We start from the raw sequence: 20,368 nt of genomic DNA on the forward strand, positions 1-20,368 counted from the left end.
AAGGGCATGAGTGCGAGCCTCAGTACTGAGAAGAAATGTGTACTGAAAGTTAGAATTTATAGATTCTGGCAGAGATATGGTAGTTCCCAGCAACAGCGGTGTTGGGGATGTTAGACTTGAGGTGCACTGGCTGACCTGAGTCCTGCTCTTTTGGGTTCTGTATTGGCTTGGCAGTGGGTCTAAATATTAGAATTGAGCTGCTGTAATGGAGCTGTATGTGAGTGGGGTCTCAGCATAGGAAAAGAAGTGACCTTGTGGGGTAGAACTTGGGTGAATTGATGGAGCTGCCCCCAAGGGCCTAGTACTGGAACAGCAGAGTGTACGGACTGTAAGAACACAGGTGCTCTGGCAGACAGGGTGTGTGGGGTTCTGGCACAGCCACGGCTGAGGGCTTGGAGTGTGTGAACTGAGGTGCACTGATAGAGATGTGCCCAAAATCCCAGTACTGGAGCAGTAGGGTGAACTGACTGCAAGAAATGAGGTGCTCTGGCAGACATGGTGTGTGGGGTTCTGGCACGGCCACGGCTAAGGACTTTGAGTGTGTGAGCTGAGGTATAGTGATAAAGCTGCGAGTGGGATCCCAGTATGGAGCAGACGTGGGCACTGTCTCTAAGGATTGCGGAACTCTGGTAGAGCTGGGTGCCTAGCCTACAAGCAATTACAAGCAATCCTCCACTCTTGCTCTCAGCACACAGGTAGGTACACTTGGTAAAGAAAATCCAAGGCAAGGAAGGGAGGGAGGGAGGCAGGCAGCTAAGACAGGGTGCAGAGAGTTCACAAAGGACAAATGTGACCAAAATAACAGCCTGAGTAAACTGACAACCTGGCCTAATGTGACATTATGTATTGTGGCTCAGGTCACGTTCTAAATCATTTAACGTCATTAAAACGTCTAACTAGAATTCCCTAAGAAACATCAATCCATGCCCAAAAATAAGTGCATCCTACAAGAACCACGATTAACAACTGAGCCAGAGGCACCTCAACCAGAAAGACCAGCACACAGGCTAGGGACAATGTAAACAAACAAAAGCATGTGAACTAAGAACTCCCTTTACATTCTTACAGCACTGCTTGTGGCACAAAGGGGCCATTTGTCATATTTGGGGGGCGGGGGAGGTAGTTGTGAGGGTGCTCCATCTCACTGACTTAAGCACACAGCTGGACCAAAAGATAGATGACAGGATAGTTATTTATTAGAACCAAGCAGTTAATAAGAAAAGCAACATTACATATCCTGTTTTGTGTGTGACAGCCGATTGTCAGTTTGCTCTGCACCTGGAGACCACAAAACATCAAGAATATTGCTGAAAACATTTATTCCTTATAAGCTCCTCCGTCTTTCAGCTACATAACGGTACTGAGCAAACAAATTGATCCATGCCTGAACTCTGCTGCACCGTTATATGAAATGTCAGAAGTTTTTGTTAAACAAGCAGAAATTACAAATTACCCTTGTATGGTGCGCATAAAATGCAATCATCACAGTGCAGGGTGCGGGATACACATGCAGGTCCTCGTTCCACTGCAAGCCCCCTCTATGCTCACCTCATATTGAAACAAACATTTGCAATGCAATGGGTCTCGTGTTTGCTCAGGTTAGAGCTATTAGCATTGGAAATTCCCAACTGGACTTTTCTTGCCACTTAAATTGAAAATGAAAAGTAAAACAGTTGACATAAGCAAGCCAATTCAAAGCACCACGGCCGCAATGAGTGCCAAGGAGAGAGACAAAAGGAAAAAGAAGTCCGCTTGTGGTGAAACGTATCAGCAAAAGTGCAATTATTCACGTAACGGGGTCGATGGGCAAGGTAGTAACAAAACTGCCCCAAGGAGGGACAAATGTAAAGCATTTACCAATGATGATAGAGAATTTTTGAAAGACAAGCCCATGAATGAGTGATAGTGATGGGCGTGCGGTGGGCGTGATTTAAAGCCCACAGATAGATTCCAACAGGCCAGAGCGCATGTGCGCTCAAACTAAAAATGCCTTTTTTTTCCTTTAGCTGCTCGCTGGATTGACGCCTCTGGCCACAGTCATCAGTGCACGCCGAGGTTGTCCACCACAGGTTGTCGTGCTTGGCAGTGATGGCTACTGTGATTAGTCATAAATAATACTGTTGTTTCTGTGCACACAAATGAAATAGAAACTACAGTTTAAGTCTATTTTCTGAGTCTTGAGTTTTTGCTCTGCTTTGATACAGAGATGTTTTTTGTTTCCAACGAAAGGAGTGACCCGTTTCAGTAAACAGTTATTTGGTCATATTTCCATCATGAAAATGGCCAGGAGTGTTTTTCACAAATGCCCCACATTCCTTGCTCCTTTCAGCCATATTCCAAATGGATATTAATGATTTATTGAATTGTCCCAAGCAAAACATGAGGTGCGAATCCTGGTGCATGAGCAATGTTACACCAGTGCTGAAATACTGAAGCATGGCAGCTCATGGCAGCCATGAAGCGGGCGCCCCGCAATGCAGTGAAAGCACCTACTACATCTCACACAGAAACCACTGCCTCAGTCTGCACACACTGAAAACCAAGTGGTACTTACACATGAAAAACATACACTTTTAGCCCGAACACTGCCTCAAGTGACATCCTGGGCAATTGCAGGCTATCACCATCCACTGCTTGAGACCAGTCACTGAGCGCTCAGTGCTTCTCATCAAATACTGGGAGCCCCAGCTGGCAAGCAGAGCAGGTCGTGACTCCTACTGAACATACCTAGCACCAGTGGCCTGGCTTAGCACAGACAGGGTTTTTTTGGTGCCACATGGTTCTGTGCCAAAGAAATCAAGCAGACCCTACACCCTTGCAATGACAGTATCAGAAGCAACCAAAACAAGTGTGCACTGTGTAAATAAAATTAAAGTCAGGCCCACAGCCCCCATGCTGAAATACTGAAGTGCGGCTTTGCATCTCGACAACTACAAGGAGCTGAGCAGTCATGTAGGAAGCTGGCTCTTACCTCTTTTTGGTATACTATATAAAGAGTCCAGGTATCCCCTTGGAAGTGGGCAGGGCTATCTCTAAAAATCCCAAACGCTCTATTTGTGTAGCGTGGCTAGCAGCTGAGGCTAATCAAAGGGGAGTGTTAGACATTTGTTGCATACAGTCAATAAATGATAGGCACGCACGATCTCTCTCTCTCAATAAATCCACACCCATTTAAAAAAATAAAAAAAAAACCTCATTTTTATGTATTTTCTACCACTAAGTACTTCGTCACTGGGTAAGTACTCTAAGTTAGAAATTTTTAAGTCTACAGAAAATACATTTGTATTGACTTTAACAAGGTAATGTTATCCTCTTATGGGGAAAGAAACATATTGCATTTGGGCACTTAGCAACGACTTACATGTAGGGGGCTGGCTCAGTGTACAGTGTACACCTATGGTGTGGAGCCCTATACTGAGTGCAGGCAACCCTTAGTGATAGTGTTTAGGTGTCCAGATAGCAAGAGCTCTCTAGGGGTAGCTTTGGTGAGCAGCTAAAGCTTATCTATAAGGAGTGCAAAGCACTTGCAACAAAATAGTCAGTCAGTAAATGTACACAAGAAAGAACCACACCAGGTGATGGAAAAATAAAGGTTTCTTTATTACAACACTAAAGACTATACTAATGTTGGTACACCTCCTGTAGGAAGTTGGCTCTGTATGCACTATTTCAAAGTAAGGAATAGTATGCACAGAGTCCAAGGGTTCCCCTTAGAGGTAAGATAGTGGCAAAAAGAGATAATACTAATGTTCTATTTTGTGATAGTGTGGTCGAGCAGGAGGCTTATCAAAGGAGTAGTGTTAAGCATTTGTTGTACATACACAAGCAATAAATGAAGAACACACACTCAAAGACAATTCCAGGCCAATAGGTTTTTGTATAGAAAAATATATTTTCTTAGTTTATTTTAAGAACCACAGGTTCAAATTTTACATGTAATACTTCAAATGAAAGGTATTGCAGATAGGTACTTTAGGAACTTTGAATAATCACAATAGCATATATACTTTTCAAATAAATCACATATAGCTATTTTAAAACTAGACACTTAGTGCAATTTTTTCACAGTTCCTAGTGGGAGTAAGAGTTTGTTAGTTCTTGCAGGTAAGTAAACCACCTACGGGGTTCAAGTTTGGGTCCAAAGTAGCCCACCGTTGGGGGTTCAGAGCAACCCCAAAGTTACCACACCAGCAGCTCAGGGCCGGTCAGGTGCAGAGGTCAAAGTGGTGCCCAAAACGCATAGGCTTCAATGGAGAAGGGGGTGCCCCGGTTCCAGTCTGCCAGCAGGTAAGTACCCGCGTCTTCGGAGGGCAGACCAAGGGGGTTTTGTAGGGCACCGGGGGGAGGACACAAGTTAGCACAGAAAGTACACCTTCAGCAGCACGGGGCGGCCGGGTGCACTGTGCAAACACGCGTCAGGTTTGTCGTTGAAATCAATGGGAGACCAAGGGGTCTCTTCAGCGATGCAGGCAGGCAAGGGGGGGGCTCCTCGGGGTAGCCACCACCTGGGCAAGGGAGAGGGCCTCCTGGGGGTCACTCCTGCACTGGAGTTCAGATCCTTCAGGTCCTGGGGGCTGCGGGTGCAGAGTCTTTTCCAGGCGTCGGGATCTGAGAAATAGGCAGTCGCGGTCAGGGGGAGCCCCTCTGGGGGCTCAGGAGGGGCAACTCTGGCTACTCACGGTCTCTCAGTCGCCGGGGAGTTCTCCCTGAAGTGTTGTTTCTCCACAAGTCGAGCCGGGGGCGTCGGGTGCAGAGTAGCAAGTCTCACGCTTCCGGTGGGAAACGCAGTTGTTTTAAAGTTGCTCCTTTGAAACAACGTTGCAGTCTTGGGTGAACAGAGCCACTGTCCTCGGGAGTTTCTTGGTCCTTCTAGAGCAGGGCAGTCCTCTGAGGATTCAGAGGTCGCTGGTCCCTGGGGAGAGCGTCGCTGGAGCAGTATCTTTAGAAGTGGGGAGACAGGGCGGTAGAGCTGGGGCCAAAGCAGTTGGTGTCTCTGGCTTCTCTGCTGGGTTTTTCAGCTTAGCAGTCCTTTTCTTCTTAGGTTGCAGGAATCCGAGTTCCTAGGTTCTGGGGAGCCTTTAAATACTAAATTTAAGGGCGTGTTTAGGTCTGGGGGGGTTAGTAGCCAATGGCTACTAGCCCTGAGGGTGGGTACACCCTCTTTGTGCCTCCTCCCAAGGGGAGGGGGTCACATTCCTATCCCTATTGGGGGAATCCTCCATCTGCAAGATGGAGGATTTCTAAAATTCAGAGTCACCTCAGCTCAGGACACCTTAGGGGCTGTCCTGACTGGCCAGTGACGACTCCTTGTTTTTCTCATTATCTCCTCCGGCCTTGCCGCCAAAAGTAGGGCCATGGCCGGAGGGGGCGGGCAACTCCACTAGCTGGAGTGCCCTGTGGTGCTGTAACAAAGGGGGTGAGCCTTTGAGGCTCACCGCCAGGTGTTACAGTTCCTGCAGGGGGAGGAGTAAAGCACCTCCACCCAGTACAGGCTTTGTTACTATCCACAGAGTGACAAAGGCACCCTCCCCATGTGGCCAGCAACATGTCTCGAGTGTGGCAGGCTGCTAAAACCAGTCAGCCTACACGGGTAGTTGGTTAAGGTTTCAGGGGGGCACCTCTAAGGTGCCCTCTGGGGTGTAGGTTACAATAAAATGTACACTGGAATCAGTGTGCATTTATTGTGCTGAGAAGTTTGATACCAAACTTCCCAGTTTTCAGTGTAGCCACTATGGTTCTGTGGAGTTCGTATATGACAGACTCCCAGACCATATACTCTTATGGCTACCCTGCACTTACAATGTCTAAGGTTTGGCTTAGACACTGTAGGGGCACAGTGCTCATGCACTTGTGCCCTCACCTATGGTATAGTGCACCCTGCCTTAGGGCTGTAAGGCCTGCTAGAGGGGTGACTTATCTATACTACATAGGCAGTGTGAGGTTGGCATGGCACCCTGAGGGGAGTGCCATGTCGACTTACTCGTTTTGTCCTCACCAGCACACACAAGCTGGCAATCAGTGTGTCTGTGCTGAGTGAGGGGTCCCCAGGGTGGCATAAGATATGCTGCAAACCTTTGAGACCTTCCCTGGCATCAGGGCCCTTGGTACTAGGGGTACCAGTTACAAGGGACTTACCTGGATGCCAGGGTGTGCCAATTGTGAAAACAAAAGTACAGGTTAGGGAAAGAACACCGGTGCTGGGGCCTGGTTAGCAGGCCTCAGCACACTTTCAAATCAAAACTTAGCATCAGCAAAGGCAAAAAGTCAGGGGGTAACCATGCCAAGGAGGCATTTCCTTACACCTCCACTTTGAGATATCTACACACAAAATATACACTTGGAAACAATCAAAAATAGCATTTGAGTACATGTGGTCCTAAGGGGAGGGAACAAACCATATACTAACAAAATGGTATATGAGTGGAGGTGCCCAACCAAGGGAAGTGTGTTAGGAATCCAGGGGCTCGGGGATTAAGAAAATACCAGTGGTAACTGTAATCCTGGAGGCGCCTGGGTGTATAGCCAGTATCAAGCCGGGCATCCCACAGGCTAAAACAGGACCATGCCAGTTGGATTTTAATGGAATCAGGACCCTTCCCAGTGAGCTCTGCGGAAACCAGTTGGCACAAGAAAGGTTAGAGAGTGCCCCCACCCCTGGATACCAAGAAGACCAGAGTACCTATAACAGGGAGCCCAGGTGCATAGGGGTGAAGTGGTGTTGGAAAACCTCGTAGGAGTCAATGGAAGCCTCGATGGTCCAGCTGCTGTCACAACACGTGGACAAGGTCGGTGGAACCAGAAAGTGGATTTCAGACGTGAATGCCCACCCTCTTCGAGGTGCAGTTCCTAAAGGACAGTGAAGGAGAAGTCCAGGGGGATGCAGGAGATCCTTGGCGTCACCCACAAGCTGTCTCACATTGGTTTCCGGAGTGCAGGAGGGCCAGTGACCAGCAGGGCCACCAACAAGCCTTGGGGAATGCAAATAGCAGTTGTAAGGTAAGTTGTAGGTTTCTGAGGGCCAGCAAGGTCCTAGTGACTCAACTCTTGGAAAAGAATTAGGGCAGCCCTTCAATGAGAAGAAAAGCCAGCCTGAGTCGATGGAGCCCCCACATGAGTGATCCACTGGCAGCAGGCACAGGAAGGCCCCAACAGCACAACAAAACAGGAGTCCCATGTCGCAGGAGCTGCAGAGTGGAAGCTGATATTGGAGTGGCAGAGTGCTGGCCGCTGGGGCTTCTTGGAATCTGAATATTTCCTAGGAGGAAGAGCAAACAAAGCTTGGCAAGAGCAAAAGTCACAGTGCACAGGCATTCTGTTCCAGTGGCTGCAGCAGGGACCCACAGTCTCCTGAGTTGGTCACCCCGCCCCAGTCCATAGACACCTATTTCAAAGGGAGAGGTGGTCACACCAGAAATCCTTTGTTTTACCTTCCCCTGCCCAACTTAGGCTCACCAGCAGGAGAGCAGAACAGTGTCTGGCCAGACCCCCGTAAGGTTGCACAGGCAGAACTGGGGGATCCTCTAAGGAACCCCCCAGAGCACATGGGATAATGCAACTAGCACTGGAATCGGTGTAGTTGCATGATTCCAACGTATTTGATACCTAACATGCCTAGGTTCGGAGAAGCCATTATGTAGTTGGACCACGCGTGTCGAACATTGTCCTCTACGTACCCCTGCACTTACAAAGCCCAGGGAATGGAGTCTGGGGTTTGTAGGGGCACCCTGCTCATGCAGGGGTACCCTTACACTTAGGGTTATGCACCCTGCCCTTGGGCTGAAGGGCCTACCAGAGGGGTGACTGAGTGTCTAAGTGCAGTGACCAGGATATAAGGCAAACCTTATATCTTCAGTGAAAGGTGCATGCAGCATTTCACACAGGCTGCAATGACAGGCCTGCAGACAGTTTGCATGGGCTCATGTGGGTGGCACAATACATGCTGCAGCCCATGGGAGTCCCTTGGAATATCAATGCCTTGGGTACCTAAGAACCATATACTAGGCACTTACATGGGTGCACCAGTATGCCAATTGTGGGGAGTAAAGGTTTACCAGCAACCGCATTTAGAGGAGAGTGCACAGACACTGGGGTCCTGGAGAGCAGGACCCTAGTGTACTACAGTCAAAACATACTGACACCAGGCAAAAGGTGGGGGTAACTATGTCAGAAAGATGCTACTTTCCTACATTACAGGACCACTTTTTGGGAGTTGAGGTGAGTATGAGGCAAGGTCCAAGGTGGCACCAAGAGTTCACTTCGGGAGGCACTGGGGCGTCCTGGTGCAGAGGTGAGTTACAGTGTTGGGTGTCCTTTTCACTTTAATGGGAAACTGCCCTGGAGGAAAAGAGGATTCAAGTGGGGACTGGGTGACCAGTCTGGCTAGAGAGGAGCTCAATTCTTGAGCCTTGGACATGCAACCACACTGTCAGTCCACTGGAACTTGGGGGCTGGGGGTTGGGTGTGTGTGCAGAGGGTCTTTGTCCGGTGGGGTCATGGTGTGAAGACTTCTCGCAGTTGTTGGTTCCTACTCAGAAGAGGCTGCAAATGGGGGACCAGCCTGGCCAAATCCAATGTGGGGTTCAGCTTTGGAGGATCTCGGGACCTCGTTGGCACCGTTGGCCCACTTTGACTGGATTGGGGGTAGGGGTGCAGTGGTGGTTTTAGGTGTCAGATTTTTGCGGTCCAGGGCTTTCAGTTCTTCTTGGGTGCCTGCAGGGTGCAGGGGTGTAGCTCTGTTACTCCACAGGAGATGCTGGTTGTTCCTTGAAGTGCTTACAGAACTCCCAATCTTTTGGAGGCAGAGCAGCTCCAGGACTAGACAACTTTGGTGCAACTGTTAAGGTCAGCAGGCATGCTGCCAGGGTTGGGAGCCAAGTCACTTGCTGCTCCTCAGTTTTTGCTTTTCGCTGCGCTTTGGTGGTGTTCTCCTCAGGTCAGTAGAATGTAATTTCCTGGTGCCAGGGGCTACCCTAAATATTATATTTAGGGGCGTTAAGGGGAGTGACGGGAAGTAGGCAATGGGCTACTCACCCTTGGTGTCACTATACCCCTAATATGAACACTTTTGGGGAGTAGGCATAACCCTGTCACCAAGATGGCGGAATTTTCCTGGAGTGTGGCACATCAGGCAGCTCACCTTACGGATGTGTCTGGCCTGAGTGTACTCCAACGCCTCCTATCATAGCTAATTTCCTGCATGTCCTGGTGCCAAATGCGCTTCAGGGCATGGGGTGGCATCCTGAAGTGTTAGAGGGGGTGGTGGGGTCACCGATCTTAGGCGGCTAGGACTTTGAAGTCCGTGGCCTTGGTATGCTAAATTACTAGCCATACTGCTTTGAAGGAGGTGTGAAGACCTTCTTCCAGAGCAGGCGTTGTCTCTGTCCTATGCGAGTGAGGGCTCTCACCTGCAGGGGGTCAGAATCCTGTCTGTGGTGGCAGGCTGTATAGTACACTAGAGGACAGTAGGTTTCGAGGAGTATCTTTGAGGGTGTATGCAATAATAAATCCATCACTGGAATCAGTATGGGGTTATGAATGCAAGGTGTTTGATAACAAATACCAGAGCTTGAAGTGAAGCCATGATGTAGTTGGGACACTTGTTTTGACCAGTGCCCAGTACATACCTTAAGATGGCTTCCCTATTCACTTGTAATGTCTAATAATTGATTTAAACATCACAGGGGCATATCTGCTCATGCAAATGTCCACACATTCAGTATAATGCACCCTGCCTTAGAGCTGTAAGGCCTCCTGCCGGGATGACTTACATATACTGCATGTAGTGTTGTGTTTTCACTTTTATCTGCACCATATCATGCAGCTTGCATGAGTGTGGTGAGGGATGCCTTAGGGTAGCACTTTACATGCTGCAGCCCTTAGGGTCTCTCTTTAGTACCCATGCCCTAGGTATCAGGGGTACTATCTACTAGGGTCTAATAGGATCGCTAAAGGTATTGTCAATTGGGTTCAACTGCACAGCTTTAGGGAAAGAGATCTGGCACTGGGCACCTAGTTAGCAAGAACCCAGTGCACTTCTGTCAAAATTGCATCAAATATCAGGCAAGAAGTGGATCCAGCTACCAAGACAAGTGAGAGTAATGACAGAGGAATGATGTTTACAACAAATATATATTTAAAAACGTAACTAGTGGCTGGTGGGGAGGGGAAGGAATAGACAGTGGCTCAAGCTCGGTCACTGTTCCAACATTTGATGCTAAATCACCGGGACACGGAGTAGCTGTGTGCTATATAAATACCCCATCATTCATTCAAAAAGTGGGGGTGACCATGTCAAAAAGAGCCACTTTCCTACAAATCATACTTGGCAATAGAGAAAGAAGCATTAGCGTGTTGTTGGGTTATGGACCACTTCTGGTATGTTTGGAGATTACTGTGTGCCTCCGAATGGACCACAAACCATTGCTGCACATCTTCAAGTGTGGCTGGAGTTGGAGGGCAGTGTAATTTCCTGAATAACAAAATAGTTGAAGTCAGTTATGGATTTTAATTTTACAATAGAGTATGTGAAAGGCAAGAAAAATACTGAGGCGGATTGTTTATCAAGATTACCAGTAGAAGATGTTTTACTCACAAATGAAATGGAGAGTCAAAATTCTGTGTGGAAGGAGAATTGTTATTAATGAGAATGAATAGGAAGAGGCTATGGCACGTGATGTAATGTATGGCGAGTTAATACTGCTTAAGAAACGGATGGGAACAGTCAGGTGCATTGAGTGAAAGTGTAAAGCAGTATCCTGTAGTAAAAGATTAACTGAGCATTCAAGGTGACAAAAGTCAAAGGCATGATTACATTGTTCCACCTAGCATATTGAGGACGAAATTGATGAATATTATGCATGACTGATATCTAGGTAGGAGCATGACAAAGAGGAGGTTGAGGCAATTTCTTGGAGGCCTAACATGGACAGAGAGGTGGAGGAGAGACTGCAGTGCTTGTGGTAATAGTGACAAAACCAAGGTGATTAGACATCCACCTTTAAAATGTATAGAACTACCAGGCAGGCCATGTGAAAGAATGGCTGTGGATTTCAACAGTCCAATAGATAGACTAAGAAAAAAAGATCGATTTCTGGTGGTTTATTACAGTAAATGGCTTGTAGTCAAGTTTATGGAACAAATTAACACAAGCAATGTTGGGAAATTTTTGAGAGAAGTATTTTTAGAGGAAGGAGTACTTAAGGTGTTAGTTCCTGACAACTGGGTGCAATTTGTTTCCACATCCAGGTCAGAGTATTTGATGAACTTCGGCATCATACATGAAAAAGTAGCATTGTTCTGCCCACAGGCAGAAACGTATTATTCATAAAGAGTGAATAATATTGTAATGGATAACATAATTGTCTTTGACAAATGATTTCATGTGGAAGAATGAGTTGGATAAAATTATATCCACCTTCAGAGTCACACCTCATTCCATTCCATGACTGGAGTGTCTCTGTTCATAGGTCTTAAAGGGAGAGAACCAGCTACAAAGGAATCTCTCATCGGGTTACAAAATAGGAATCAGGTATGGGTGAATTGCAAAAGTATGAAAATGAGTGAAAATTTACAGAGAGCATGTGAGGAAAATTATGATAATCCTAAAGATGTGAAGAATATGAATTTTAAGTATGGAGATTGGGTGATGAAGAAAACTGGCAATGTTTCTGAAGAAGAAAGCAAGTTCTCCCAAGAGCAGAAGGTTTTAAAAGTGAAGAGATCTGTGGTTACATTGGATAAACAGAAGGAATGAAGGTTTGTAAGTTTATGTAAGGTCAGCGAAACAGAAGAGTACTAGGTAACCTCTCTATAACGTCTCACCGATCAGATATTAAATACGTTTTCCCTTACTGTCATAACATCAAAATAGCATGTTATGCATTTAATTTATTTATATATAGTTTTAGTAAGTAATTTTCATACATGTAAATATTGAATAGTGTAAGATGGGTGGACCAAAGAATGGGATGATTCTTATGGAATGGAAGTAATATTCCAACGAGGCCAGTGATCTTTGGAGATCGACGCTGGGGTTTATCGCTTGTTAACTGCCTATGTGAATAAAGAAGCTTATCAACACAAAGTATTCTGCCTCAGTTACTACAAAGTCTTCTCTCTTTTCAAGAAAATTCTAAAAGATGTTTAGTGCCTGACATTGTGAGGGGGAGCTTGCTGTGGACGTCAGTCAACCTCAGAGCTCTGGAACAGCTCCACTCCTAGGCAGTCATTCTTGCTAATGACCACAGCAGCTAGGCTTGCAAAAAAACGGAACCCTGGGAGGGTCCCAAATTACCCTACTGTGCCCAAGACATTAAAAGGGAAGGTCTGAAAGACAGAAATAATTGGTAGAGAGCTCCTTCCATCTAAAAGAGAGAAAATTAAGGGAGCAGACATTGCTAGACAATGCCCCCTATTGATGCTGTTTTGCAAACTGTGTGAAAAAAAAGGGAAAAAAAGAAAAAAAGAAAGCAAGATGATCTTTGCAGAATATGAAAACAATTCTTTCACTGCCAAATGAGAGGCACAGAAAATTTGAGTGTTTTCGGTTATGATGCCACTCTTCATAACTTGAGGATGAACGCCACTGACGAAAATACAATAATTAAGGTCCCGGGATAGTTTTACAATTGCTCAAGATGAATTCAAATAAGAAATTCAAGAGAATGAAGGGACATCGGCCATCCTCTAACAATTGGCGAGAAGACAGTTTCATAATTCTGAAGATTCTTCCCCTCTAGTGAAAATCTTGAAGGGGATGTGTTACCCACTGTGGGACTTCAAAAGGCAACTCTAAAACAGACAAGATCACAGTAGAACTTTACCTACGAGTGCAAGAGACCTCAAATGCATTCAGCTAGAAACCCCTCTCACTAAGGGAACACAGGATTCTCATGTAGATCTGTTTCTCATTACTCAGCAATGGCAACAGAAACTGTAATGTGTCAAATGAAGGAGATCCTTAAGGGTGGAGGATTCTATTCTGTACTCAACTAGACGGAGTACTCTATGAAGGCAAGACACACAATTGTTTTCCCTGACAAAGACAGCTTGTGTCTACTCAATACCTCTGAGATCATGCACTCCTTTACTGTAGCCATCATTGGGATGGATCTCCCAGGTTTGTGTATGTTAGGAGAAAAGCAGTTTGCAAAGCTTTGTTCTCCCTTTATCCTCCTCACAAATGCTTTTAATTACTCAAGCTGTGTGGTGTTTGGGATATCAAAAGAGATTTACAGTGTGATCCATGAACACATTTAAATTAACTGTACTAATAAAAACACATTGCCACATTACTTCAGTATAAGATTCAGATTTTGAGTTTATTACCGCAATACAGCAGTAATAACACAGGAAAACAATTTACTGTCTCGCAGATAGCAAAGTAAATATTTTTTTTTCCTAATAGTCAGAAGGCCTCCAATGTGATTTTACCTTACTGCCCACGTTTAGCCACTTGCATCCTGGTTTTTGTGAATCACCTTTTGTTAAATCAAATACATATGAAACATGTAATGCAATAAATCATAAGCAGATACACAGCGTCAAATATGCTCTATTATTTTTGTCAAAGTACACTACAGAAATACCACATACATGAACTTTATTTTCTATTTTTATAAAGGACTGATGGGTGGAGTTTCCACTTGTGAACTCGTTGTTTAGCAGGTCTGCAAAGTCATTCTCTACTCCCAGCAACAGGTGAATATTGTGTGGTTTGCCCAGTGCCAGTGCAGAGACCTGGGTGTGAGTGCCCCACCTACATCTGGATGCAATACAAGGCTGCCATGTTGTCCATCTTTATTAGGACTGTCTTGTTTTGGATCAGATTGAGGAATGCTTTGAAGACTAGATGAAGGACTGGCAGTCCCTGGTAGTTTATGCAGTATCTCTGGTACTGAGGGGTCCTGATGCCCTGTACCGTCATTTTGTGGAGGTGAGCACCCCACCCCGCCTATAATATCTCAGTTGACGTGGGTTTCACAAATGCTTCAATAGCGTGAGCTTCATGGATGGTGTCTTCCCTGATCAAGGAGGCCTTTCTGTGACTGTTGTTGAATGGATTAGAACAGTGGTTCCCAACCTTTAGACTTCTATGCCCCCGCTTATTCATTAGTGGAACCTGGTGACCCCCACTGAATCTTTATTGGAATCCGGAAATCCCCCAATCGCCCCTCCCCGTCCCCACCACCTTTGCATCATTATTGAAAGCTGGGAACCCAATCTGTTAAAATTATTTCGTTTTCTAAGCAGTCGCGGCCCCCCTGGCGAGGCTTTGCGGAACCCCAGGGTCCCCAGACCACAGGCTGGGAACCACTGGATTAGAACCACTGAATAATCACTCAATAAATTATTGATTAAATTCAGGGCAGCCTCCGAATCTCCAACAGCAGTCTAGACTGATGGTAGGGTGGGAGCAAGGAGGGAACTGATGGGTCTTAATGCCTGTTTACCAGAGATCCTCAAGGGTCCTACATGATGGATCTCCAAGGTCTGAGAGATTTCAGGACTATCACAAACCATAGATAACAAAGTCAAGGGGATGTGGATAAAACTCAAGAAGTTGCAAGAGAACATGGATCAGTGATCGTAGACGGAGTGAAACAAATAAAAACCCTAAACACAGACGGAGGGAAATACAAATTTGGACTACAGAAAAAGTGAACAAGAAAAAAACTGTAGAGATAAACTATGATGATCAGAAAATGTACAAGAACTCTAGAGTCAAACAAAAGTTAAAATATGCCCCAAATAAAACAGACATCAAGGGGGAGAAGAATCAGCATAGTTTTACAGAAGTAAATGAAAAACATTTCAGAAACTATATAGGCTGACAAATCAGAAACCATGAAGCCAGATGGATAGACAAATAGGAATAAGGATAACAAATCAGAGAAATAGACATGAGGAAGAGGGACAAACACATAAGCATCTTCAGAAACAAAAGCTAACCACTGAAAAGCATAGTGATAAAGAAACAAAAGACTAGGAAACCCAAGACCAAAAAACAGAAAAAGAGGCTCTTACCCTGTAATGTGCCAGCTGCAGAGCAACCTGAATGAATGCATCAGGGCTGGTCTTGCATTTCTTAATTAGTCCTTTGCCAAAGTCTTTAAATGGGAAAACATGGAAATCCACGTCGTCTGCCAGTGCCTGTGCCACACCCAGTGAGCAACTTATTGCATCCTGGCACTACAGGAGAGAAAGGGCAATTAGAATGAACATTAGGAAATAAGAGAAAATGGTAAGACAGCATGCATAAGGCAACTTATAAAGCAGACACTTTGCTGGCTCTGACAATCTTTTGACGTTTCCCACCTCACAAGTCCTTCACATCATGGAGAACTGCTTTGTTTCTGCCGACAGAGCCTCACCTGGCTCTACTGGCGAAAAAAAAAAAAACTGTTGGTATCAGTCAGTCAAAGATCTTTATTCGGCATTTGCCATAAAAGTACAAATTAAAATCACATATCCAAGTGAACAAACAAAAGGGATTAAGATAACAGCTCATAACATCATATCTTACATATATTATACAAAAAAAGGGCAAAGTGATCTAGTCCAAGTTCCTCATTCGCAGAATATTCCAGTATTCTTATCAGAACATTAACTAAGATCATATAATACAAAACCAAAAAACTTTTTAGCTACCCTGAAATATACTAAACAACCTTTCTCCCTGTGGGAGAATCTATACTATACCAAATATAAAATCTAAGATTTTAAAACAGAAATAAATTCTAAGAGTCAGCATAAATAGATTAATAAATTACAAAAATTATTAGTAACGTTTCCGAATAACAATAGATGATCTGATAAAATTTAATACCTGAAAACAAATTTTGTCATTTGATAATTTCTGAAGATGTATCAAAGCTTCCTGATAATGGATCGGTCTTAATGACGTAAAATAGGTAAGATAAAAGCATTCCTCGGGGTGGCATAAAGAGAAAAAAAAAGAAAAAAAGTGGGAAGTACTTTGATTCATTTTAAGGTGGCCTTTCTGAATCAGTGTATTTGGCAAAAAGATTTACCACCCTGTCCCTGTGATGCTAGTTCAAAGCAAATTTAGTCTAAAAAAGGTTAACAGAGAATACATGTTTGGACATGAAAACCAGGTCAGATAGGTTTCTATATATAAGGCCGTAACAATCTGGGTATAAGAATCTAAAGATTTCAATTTCAGACAGGTATGAAGTCTTATGTCTAAGGTATGCTCAGAGTATCGTGATTTCAGCAAAGACCTAGCAGTTGTGGTTAGCAGTTGTGGTTCATCAAACATATACTTAAGCCCCAGCTTATCAAAAGACTATCGCAAATATGAAAGCCGGGGAATCCTGTTCGAATTGGCCAGCTGTATACATTCAGTAATACATTCCTGTACAAGACTCGCCGCTGGATTCGTCCAACATCTAATCCACAACAAAAGAGGGGCAATAGAAACTGTGTTCTCTAAAAAGCATTGACCCAACTCCTCGTGGATAATGATGTTTGCTATACACTTAGGTACCATCAACAGCGCATAAATTTATTCTCGATACGTTGGAGAGTAGGTACTCTGATGTGGCCCCAGACACCAGCTCCATATAGAGCTGCTGAGGCACACTTAGAATTATATAGCGTCATAATCTGAGGAAATGGTCTATGACCCAGTTTACGAGCAAATCGAAAAATCGCTTCCATATTCCTTGCCATTTGTTGGGTCTTAAAATTAAGGTGGGTATTCCAAAGCATAGAAGAACTTAAATGCATACCTAGGTAACAGAAATCACTCACCTTATTAATATTATTGCCCCCCATAATAAATTGTTTAGATTTAGTATTTCGGGAGCCACATATCATAACAAATGTCTTGGAGTAATTGACTCGAGGTCCATCATAAAGTTCAGAAAAAGGTCCAACAAGCCTTGTAAACCGTTAGCAGTGCGTGCAATAAGTACAGCAACATCTGCATATAACAAAACTGGGAGCAATCTCTGACCCATCTTTGGCATATCCTTCCCATTTTTTATCAGAAAGTCATAGAGCCCATTTATATATATTAAAAAAAGAAAGGGGGGCAAGATACATCCCTGTCTTACTCCCCTAAAAGAGGGAATGAGGGAAGTTCTCTGTCCCAATGGGCCAAACGGAACTGAAACCTTTAAGTCCTAAAGAAGGCGCTTCATAAGTTCCAATAGAGTCACGTCACACCCCAGGGTTTCCATGATTTGCCACAACTTCTCCCTGTTTACCAAGTCAAATGCGCTAGCTAAGTCAATAAAAGCCATATGAATTGACTCCCTTTTGGCAGTTACATATTTGCTAAGAATAAGATTCAACTTTAATACTTGCTCAACTGTGCCCAAACCGGGTCTGAAACCAAATTGAATTGGAGATAAAATCTGTATCTGTAGGACCCAATCCTCCAGGCGGGACAAAATCACACTGCCCAGGATCTTGGCCGTGGAATCCATCAAAGATATTGGTCTGTAACAGAAAGGATCTTGTCTATTACCCTTTTTAAAAATAGGAATAATAATTGCCAGTTTCCAGGAAGGAGGTATGTTTCCTTTAACAACACTTCTTAGGACATTTGTAACTAAGGGGCCCCAAAGATTAGGCATAGATTTTAAAATATCGATGGGAACAACATCAGGGCCAGGAGCCTTCCCTTGTTTTGAACGATTAATGGCTCCAAGGATCTCATGTAAATTATGTTGGGGTTGGTATTATTTTCTTCCTTAGTCAGAAAGTCGTTGTCTGGATCAAAAACTTTCCTAAAGTGGTTCAACCAAGCTTCTTCTGTGATAAGACAATCGTCAACCTTAGTGTTACTGTCCGAGAAATAAGAATGATTCACCACCTTCCAAAATTTTTAAGTGTCCTTCAGATCGGACGCAGCCTGTAGCTCTTCCCACGCCTTAGACCTTATCTCTGATTTCCTTTTTTCCAAGGTGGCCTTATACTCAGCCCTAGCTAATTTAATTAAATAACAGGAAGTAGGAACTGATTTAAGGGCATCTTTTAGTTTTTTGAGAGCAGTTGAACACACAAAATCAAACCATCTGTGTGCGGGCAAACCCATAGTAGGCCTGTCCACCACAAGGGCATGTGAAATAGCATTACTTAATAGTTCAAATTCATGAACTATATGGTTGTGGTCAGACTGCTGAGATAAACATATGTTAATGGAGTCAAGCCTAGATCTTATAATTTCTTGATTGAAAGTCGTTGGATTTATTTTGTCCCACTTCAGACGTTGACCAGAGTTTGTATAAAAGGTTGTATTTCTTCTCAATCCCTTATCCCTAGATACCTGATCTATATTTAAGTCTAGGTTAATACACAGGGGATTGTGGTCACTGGCACAGTGAGGAATTATCTTAAAATAACAGATTAAATGATAATCTGGGGAGCCAATAAGAATAAAATCAATAGTACTCCCTTTCGCATTCCCTATGAAAGTTGGAACATTTAAAGAGTCTGGTGCCGCTTTCTCCTTAACATGGACCAGGTCAGAATTACACAGAAAGGAGTTCAGAGCTTCTCCTTCAGGTGAATGAGTAAAGTGGATTAACGCCTCTCTACCTTCATTGGGAATTGCACACAATTCTAAATTTTCCTGACAACATAGGGGAGTATTAAAATCAACCCATAAGACAACTAAATATTCATCCTGTAATTTGGTGGAAGAATCAATAAAATCAACAGCGTCCTCTAACATTCCTTTAAGGAGACCACGTGGGACATTGTTATAGAAATTTTAAATCAGAATGTCTTTACACCCCCTAATGGATAAAAGAACAATCATAAAATAAGGTGAAGACCAAATTAAGGAAGCCTTCAATGATGGTAAATTTAAGGATACAAGCACTAAAAGCCCTCCTCGTGCTCTTCCCATAGAGGAAGTTAATGCCAGCTGGTAAAGAGTTGTATACCCATCCAAAAGGAACGTATCTTTTGACCAAGTTTCCTGTAGACAAATGTCATAGGATGATATAAAACTAGTCCATTCTTGGTCGTTTATTTTAGACCGAAACCCTGCAATATTCCAACTAATCAAAGATATAGGCTTTTTGTCAGTATAGTTTAAATGGAAGGTATCATAAATGATCTCTCTTTCTTCCTGTATAAATTCATCTTGGTCGTCATCAGGCGTTAATCTCAACAAATTTTTTGGACCCAGGCTGGCGATAGCCGTGGGTCAATCATTCTCATCAAGAGAATTAAAGACCAAGGGACAGTTGCTAGAAGGAACATTCACCTGCACAGATGGCCTAGCTGGAAATGAGCTGCGAGTAGTAGGGACAACATTAAAGTGTTGTGGAAAAAGGGAGTAGTCATAAAAATGGCACAGGGAGTGTAGTTGGATCCCATTATCTAAAAAATTAAAATAGTCTAAATTTGCCAAAAGGTGATCAACTGAATACGGGTTGACAAAATTGATTACAACGCAATCTCCATCATCCAGATTTCTTCGATGGCCAACCTGCTTCACTCTACGCGCCATAAGGATCTTATTATTTGGATGATATTTAACCGTAAATTTAGATTTCAACCAGTGTGCACATTTCCTTATCGGAGCATGGGTGTCTTCTTTTTGGTTTCCTTCTTTTTGGTTTCTACCCAAAGGAGGCACGTTTGTTAACACCAAAACATAAGGAATACAATCAGGAAGTAAATGCAATACATCTGCTTGATAAATAGATTTGTTTGATAATGGAGGATTTGGGCCTAGTGAGAACTTCCTTGGGGGTTACTTGCGGCTGCTTGGTCACAGCATTACCTTGGCCAGATATAATCAAAGATTTGGCCATCAGTGTACCGGAGTCTTGAGATAAATTTTCATTTGATGCCACATCCCGGGTAGGTACATTTCCCTCTCTTAATACTCCTGAATTAGGTAACTGGGCAAGAGTGCTAAGCACATTATTACAGAAACAGCCAAGTTTTTTGGTAATCAGGGTAATAAGTTTCTCCTCAAGGGTAGCACAAAAAGATTCGAGTATAGAGTCTATTACACCAGAGGGGTCACTATAAGCATCAATGCTTTTAAGGGGTTTATTTGGTGTAACCAAAACAAATGATTCATTGGGGCTAATTATCGGTGAAGTATGAATTCTCTTTTTGAGACCCGACATCTTTTTTTAAATTCTTAGACCTTTTACCCGCTCTCCCCTTCAGTGGGGGGGAAAGCGCTGGGGAACATTCCAAGGATGAATTAACACTTTGAGCAGGGGGTTTAGGTGGGATATGTGAAGACATATCACGGTAAGTGGTATTAATAAGCGGGCCAAAGAAGGTGACCCCTCCTTTGAATTAGTAATTATATGAACAATAGGTTCCAATGGGGGCTGCTGAACAGTTTTTTGGACAGCCCCAATCCTTT

General features: G+C 43.9%; 1 protein-coding gene across 10 annotated transcripts in view; it reads right to left on the minus strand.

The window, feature by feature from the left end:
• LOC138246371 (carnitine O-palmitoyltransferase 1, liver isoform-like) overlaps positions 1 to 20,368 on the minus strand; it is a 389,657-nt gene that overhangs the window by 78,440 nt on the left and 290,849 nt on the right. For all 10 annotated transcript variants that reach the window (XM_069200934.1, XM_069200927.1, XM_069200924.1 and 7 more), the window contains one exon: positions 15,025 to 15,189. In XM_069200934.1, coding sequence (XP_069057035.1) covers positions 15,025 to 15,189 — 165 coding nt within the window. The remainder of the gene's footprint in view (positions 1 to 15,024; positions 15,190 to 20,368) is intronic.

Source organism: Pleurodeles waltl, chromosome 7 (genome assembly GCF_031143425.1).
Source record: "Pleurodeles waltl isolate 20211129_DDA chromosome 7, aPleWal1.hap1.20221129, whole genome shotgun sequence".
Taxonomy (NCBI): Eukaryota; Metazoa; Chordata; class Amphibia; order Caudata; family Salamandridae; genus Pleurodeles; species Pleurodeles waltl.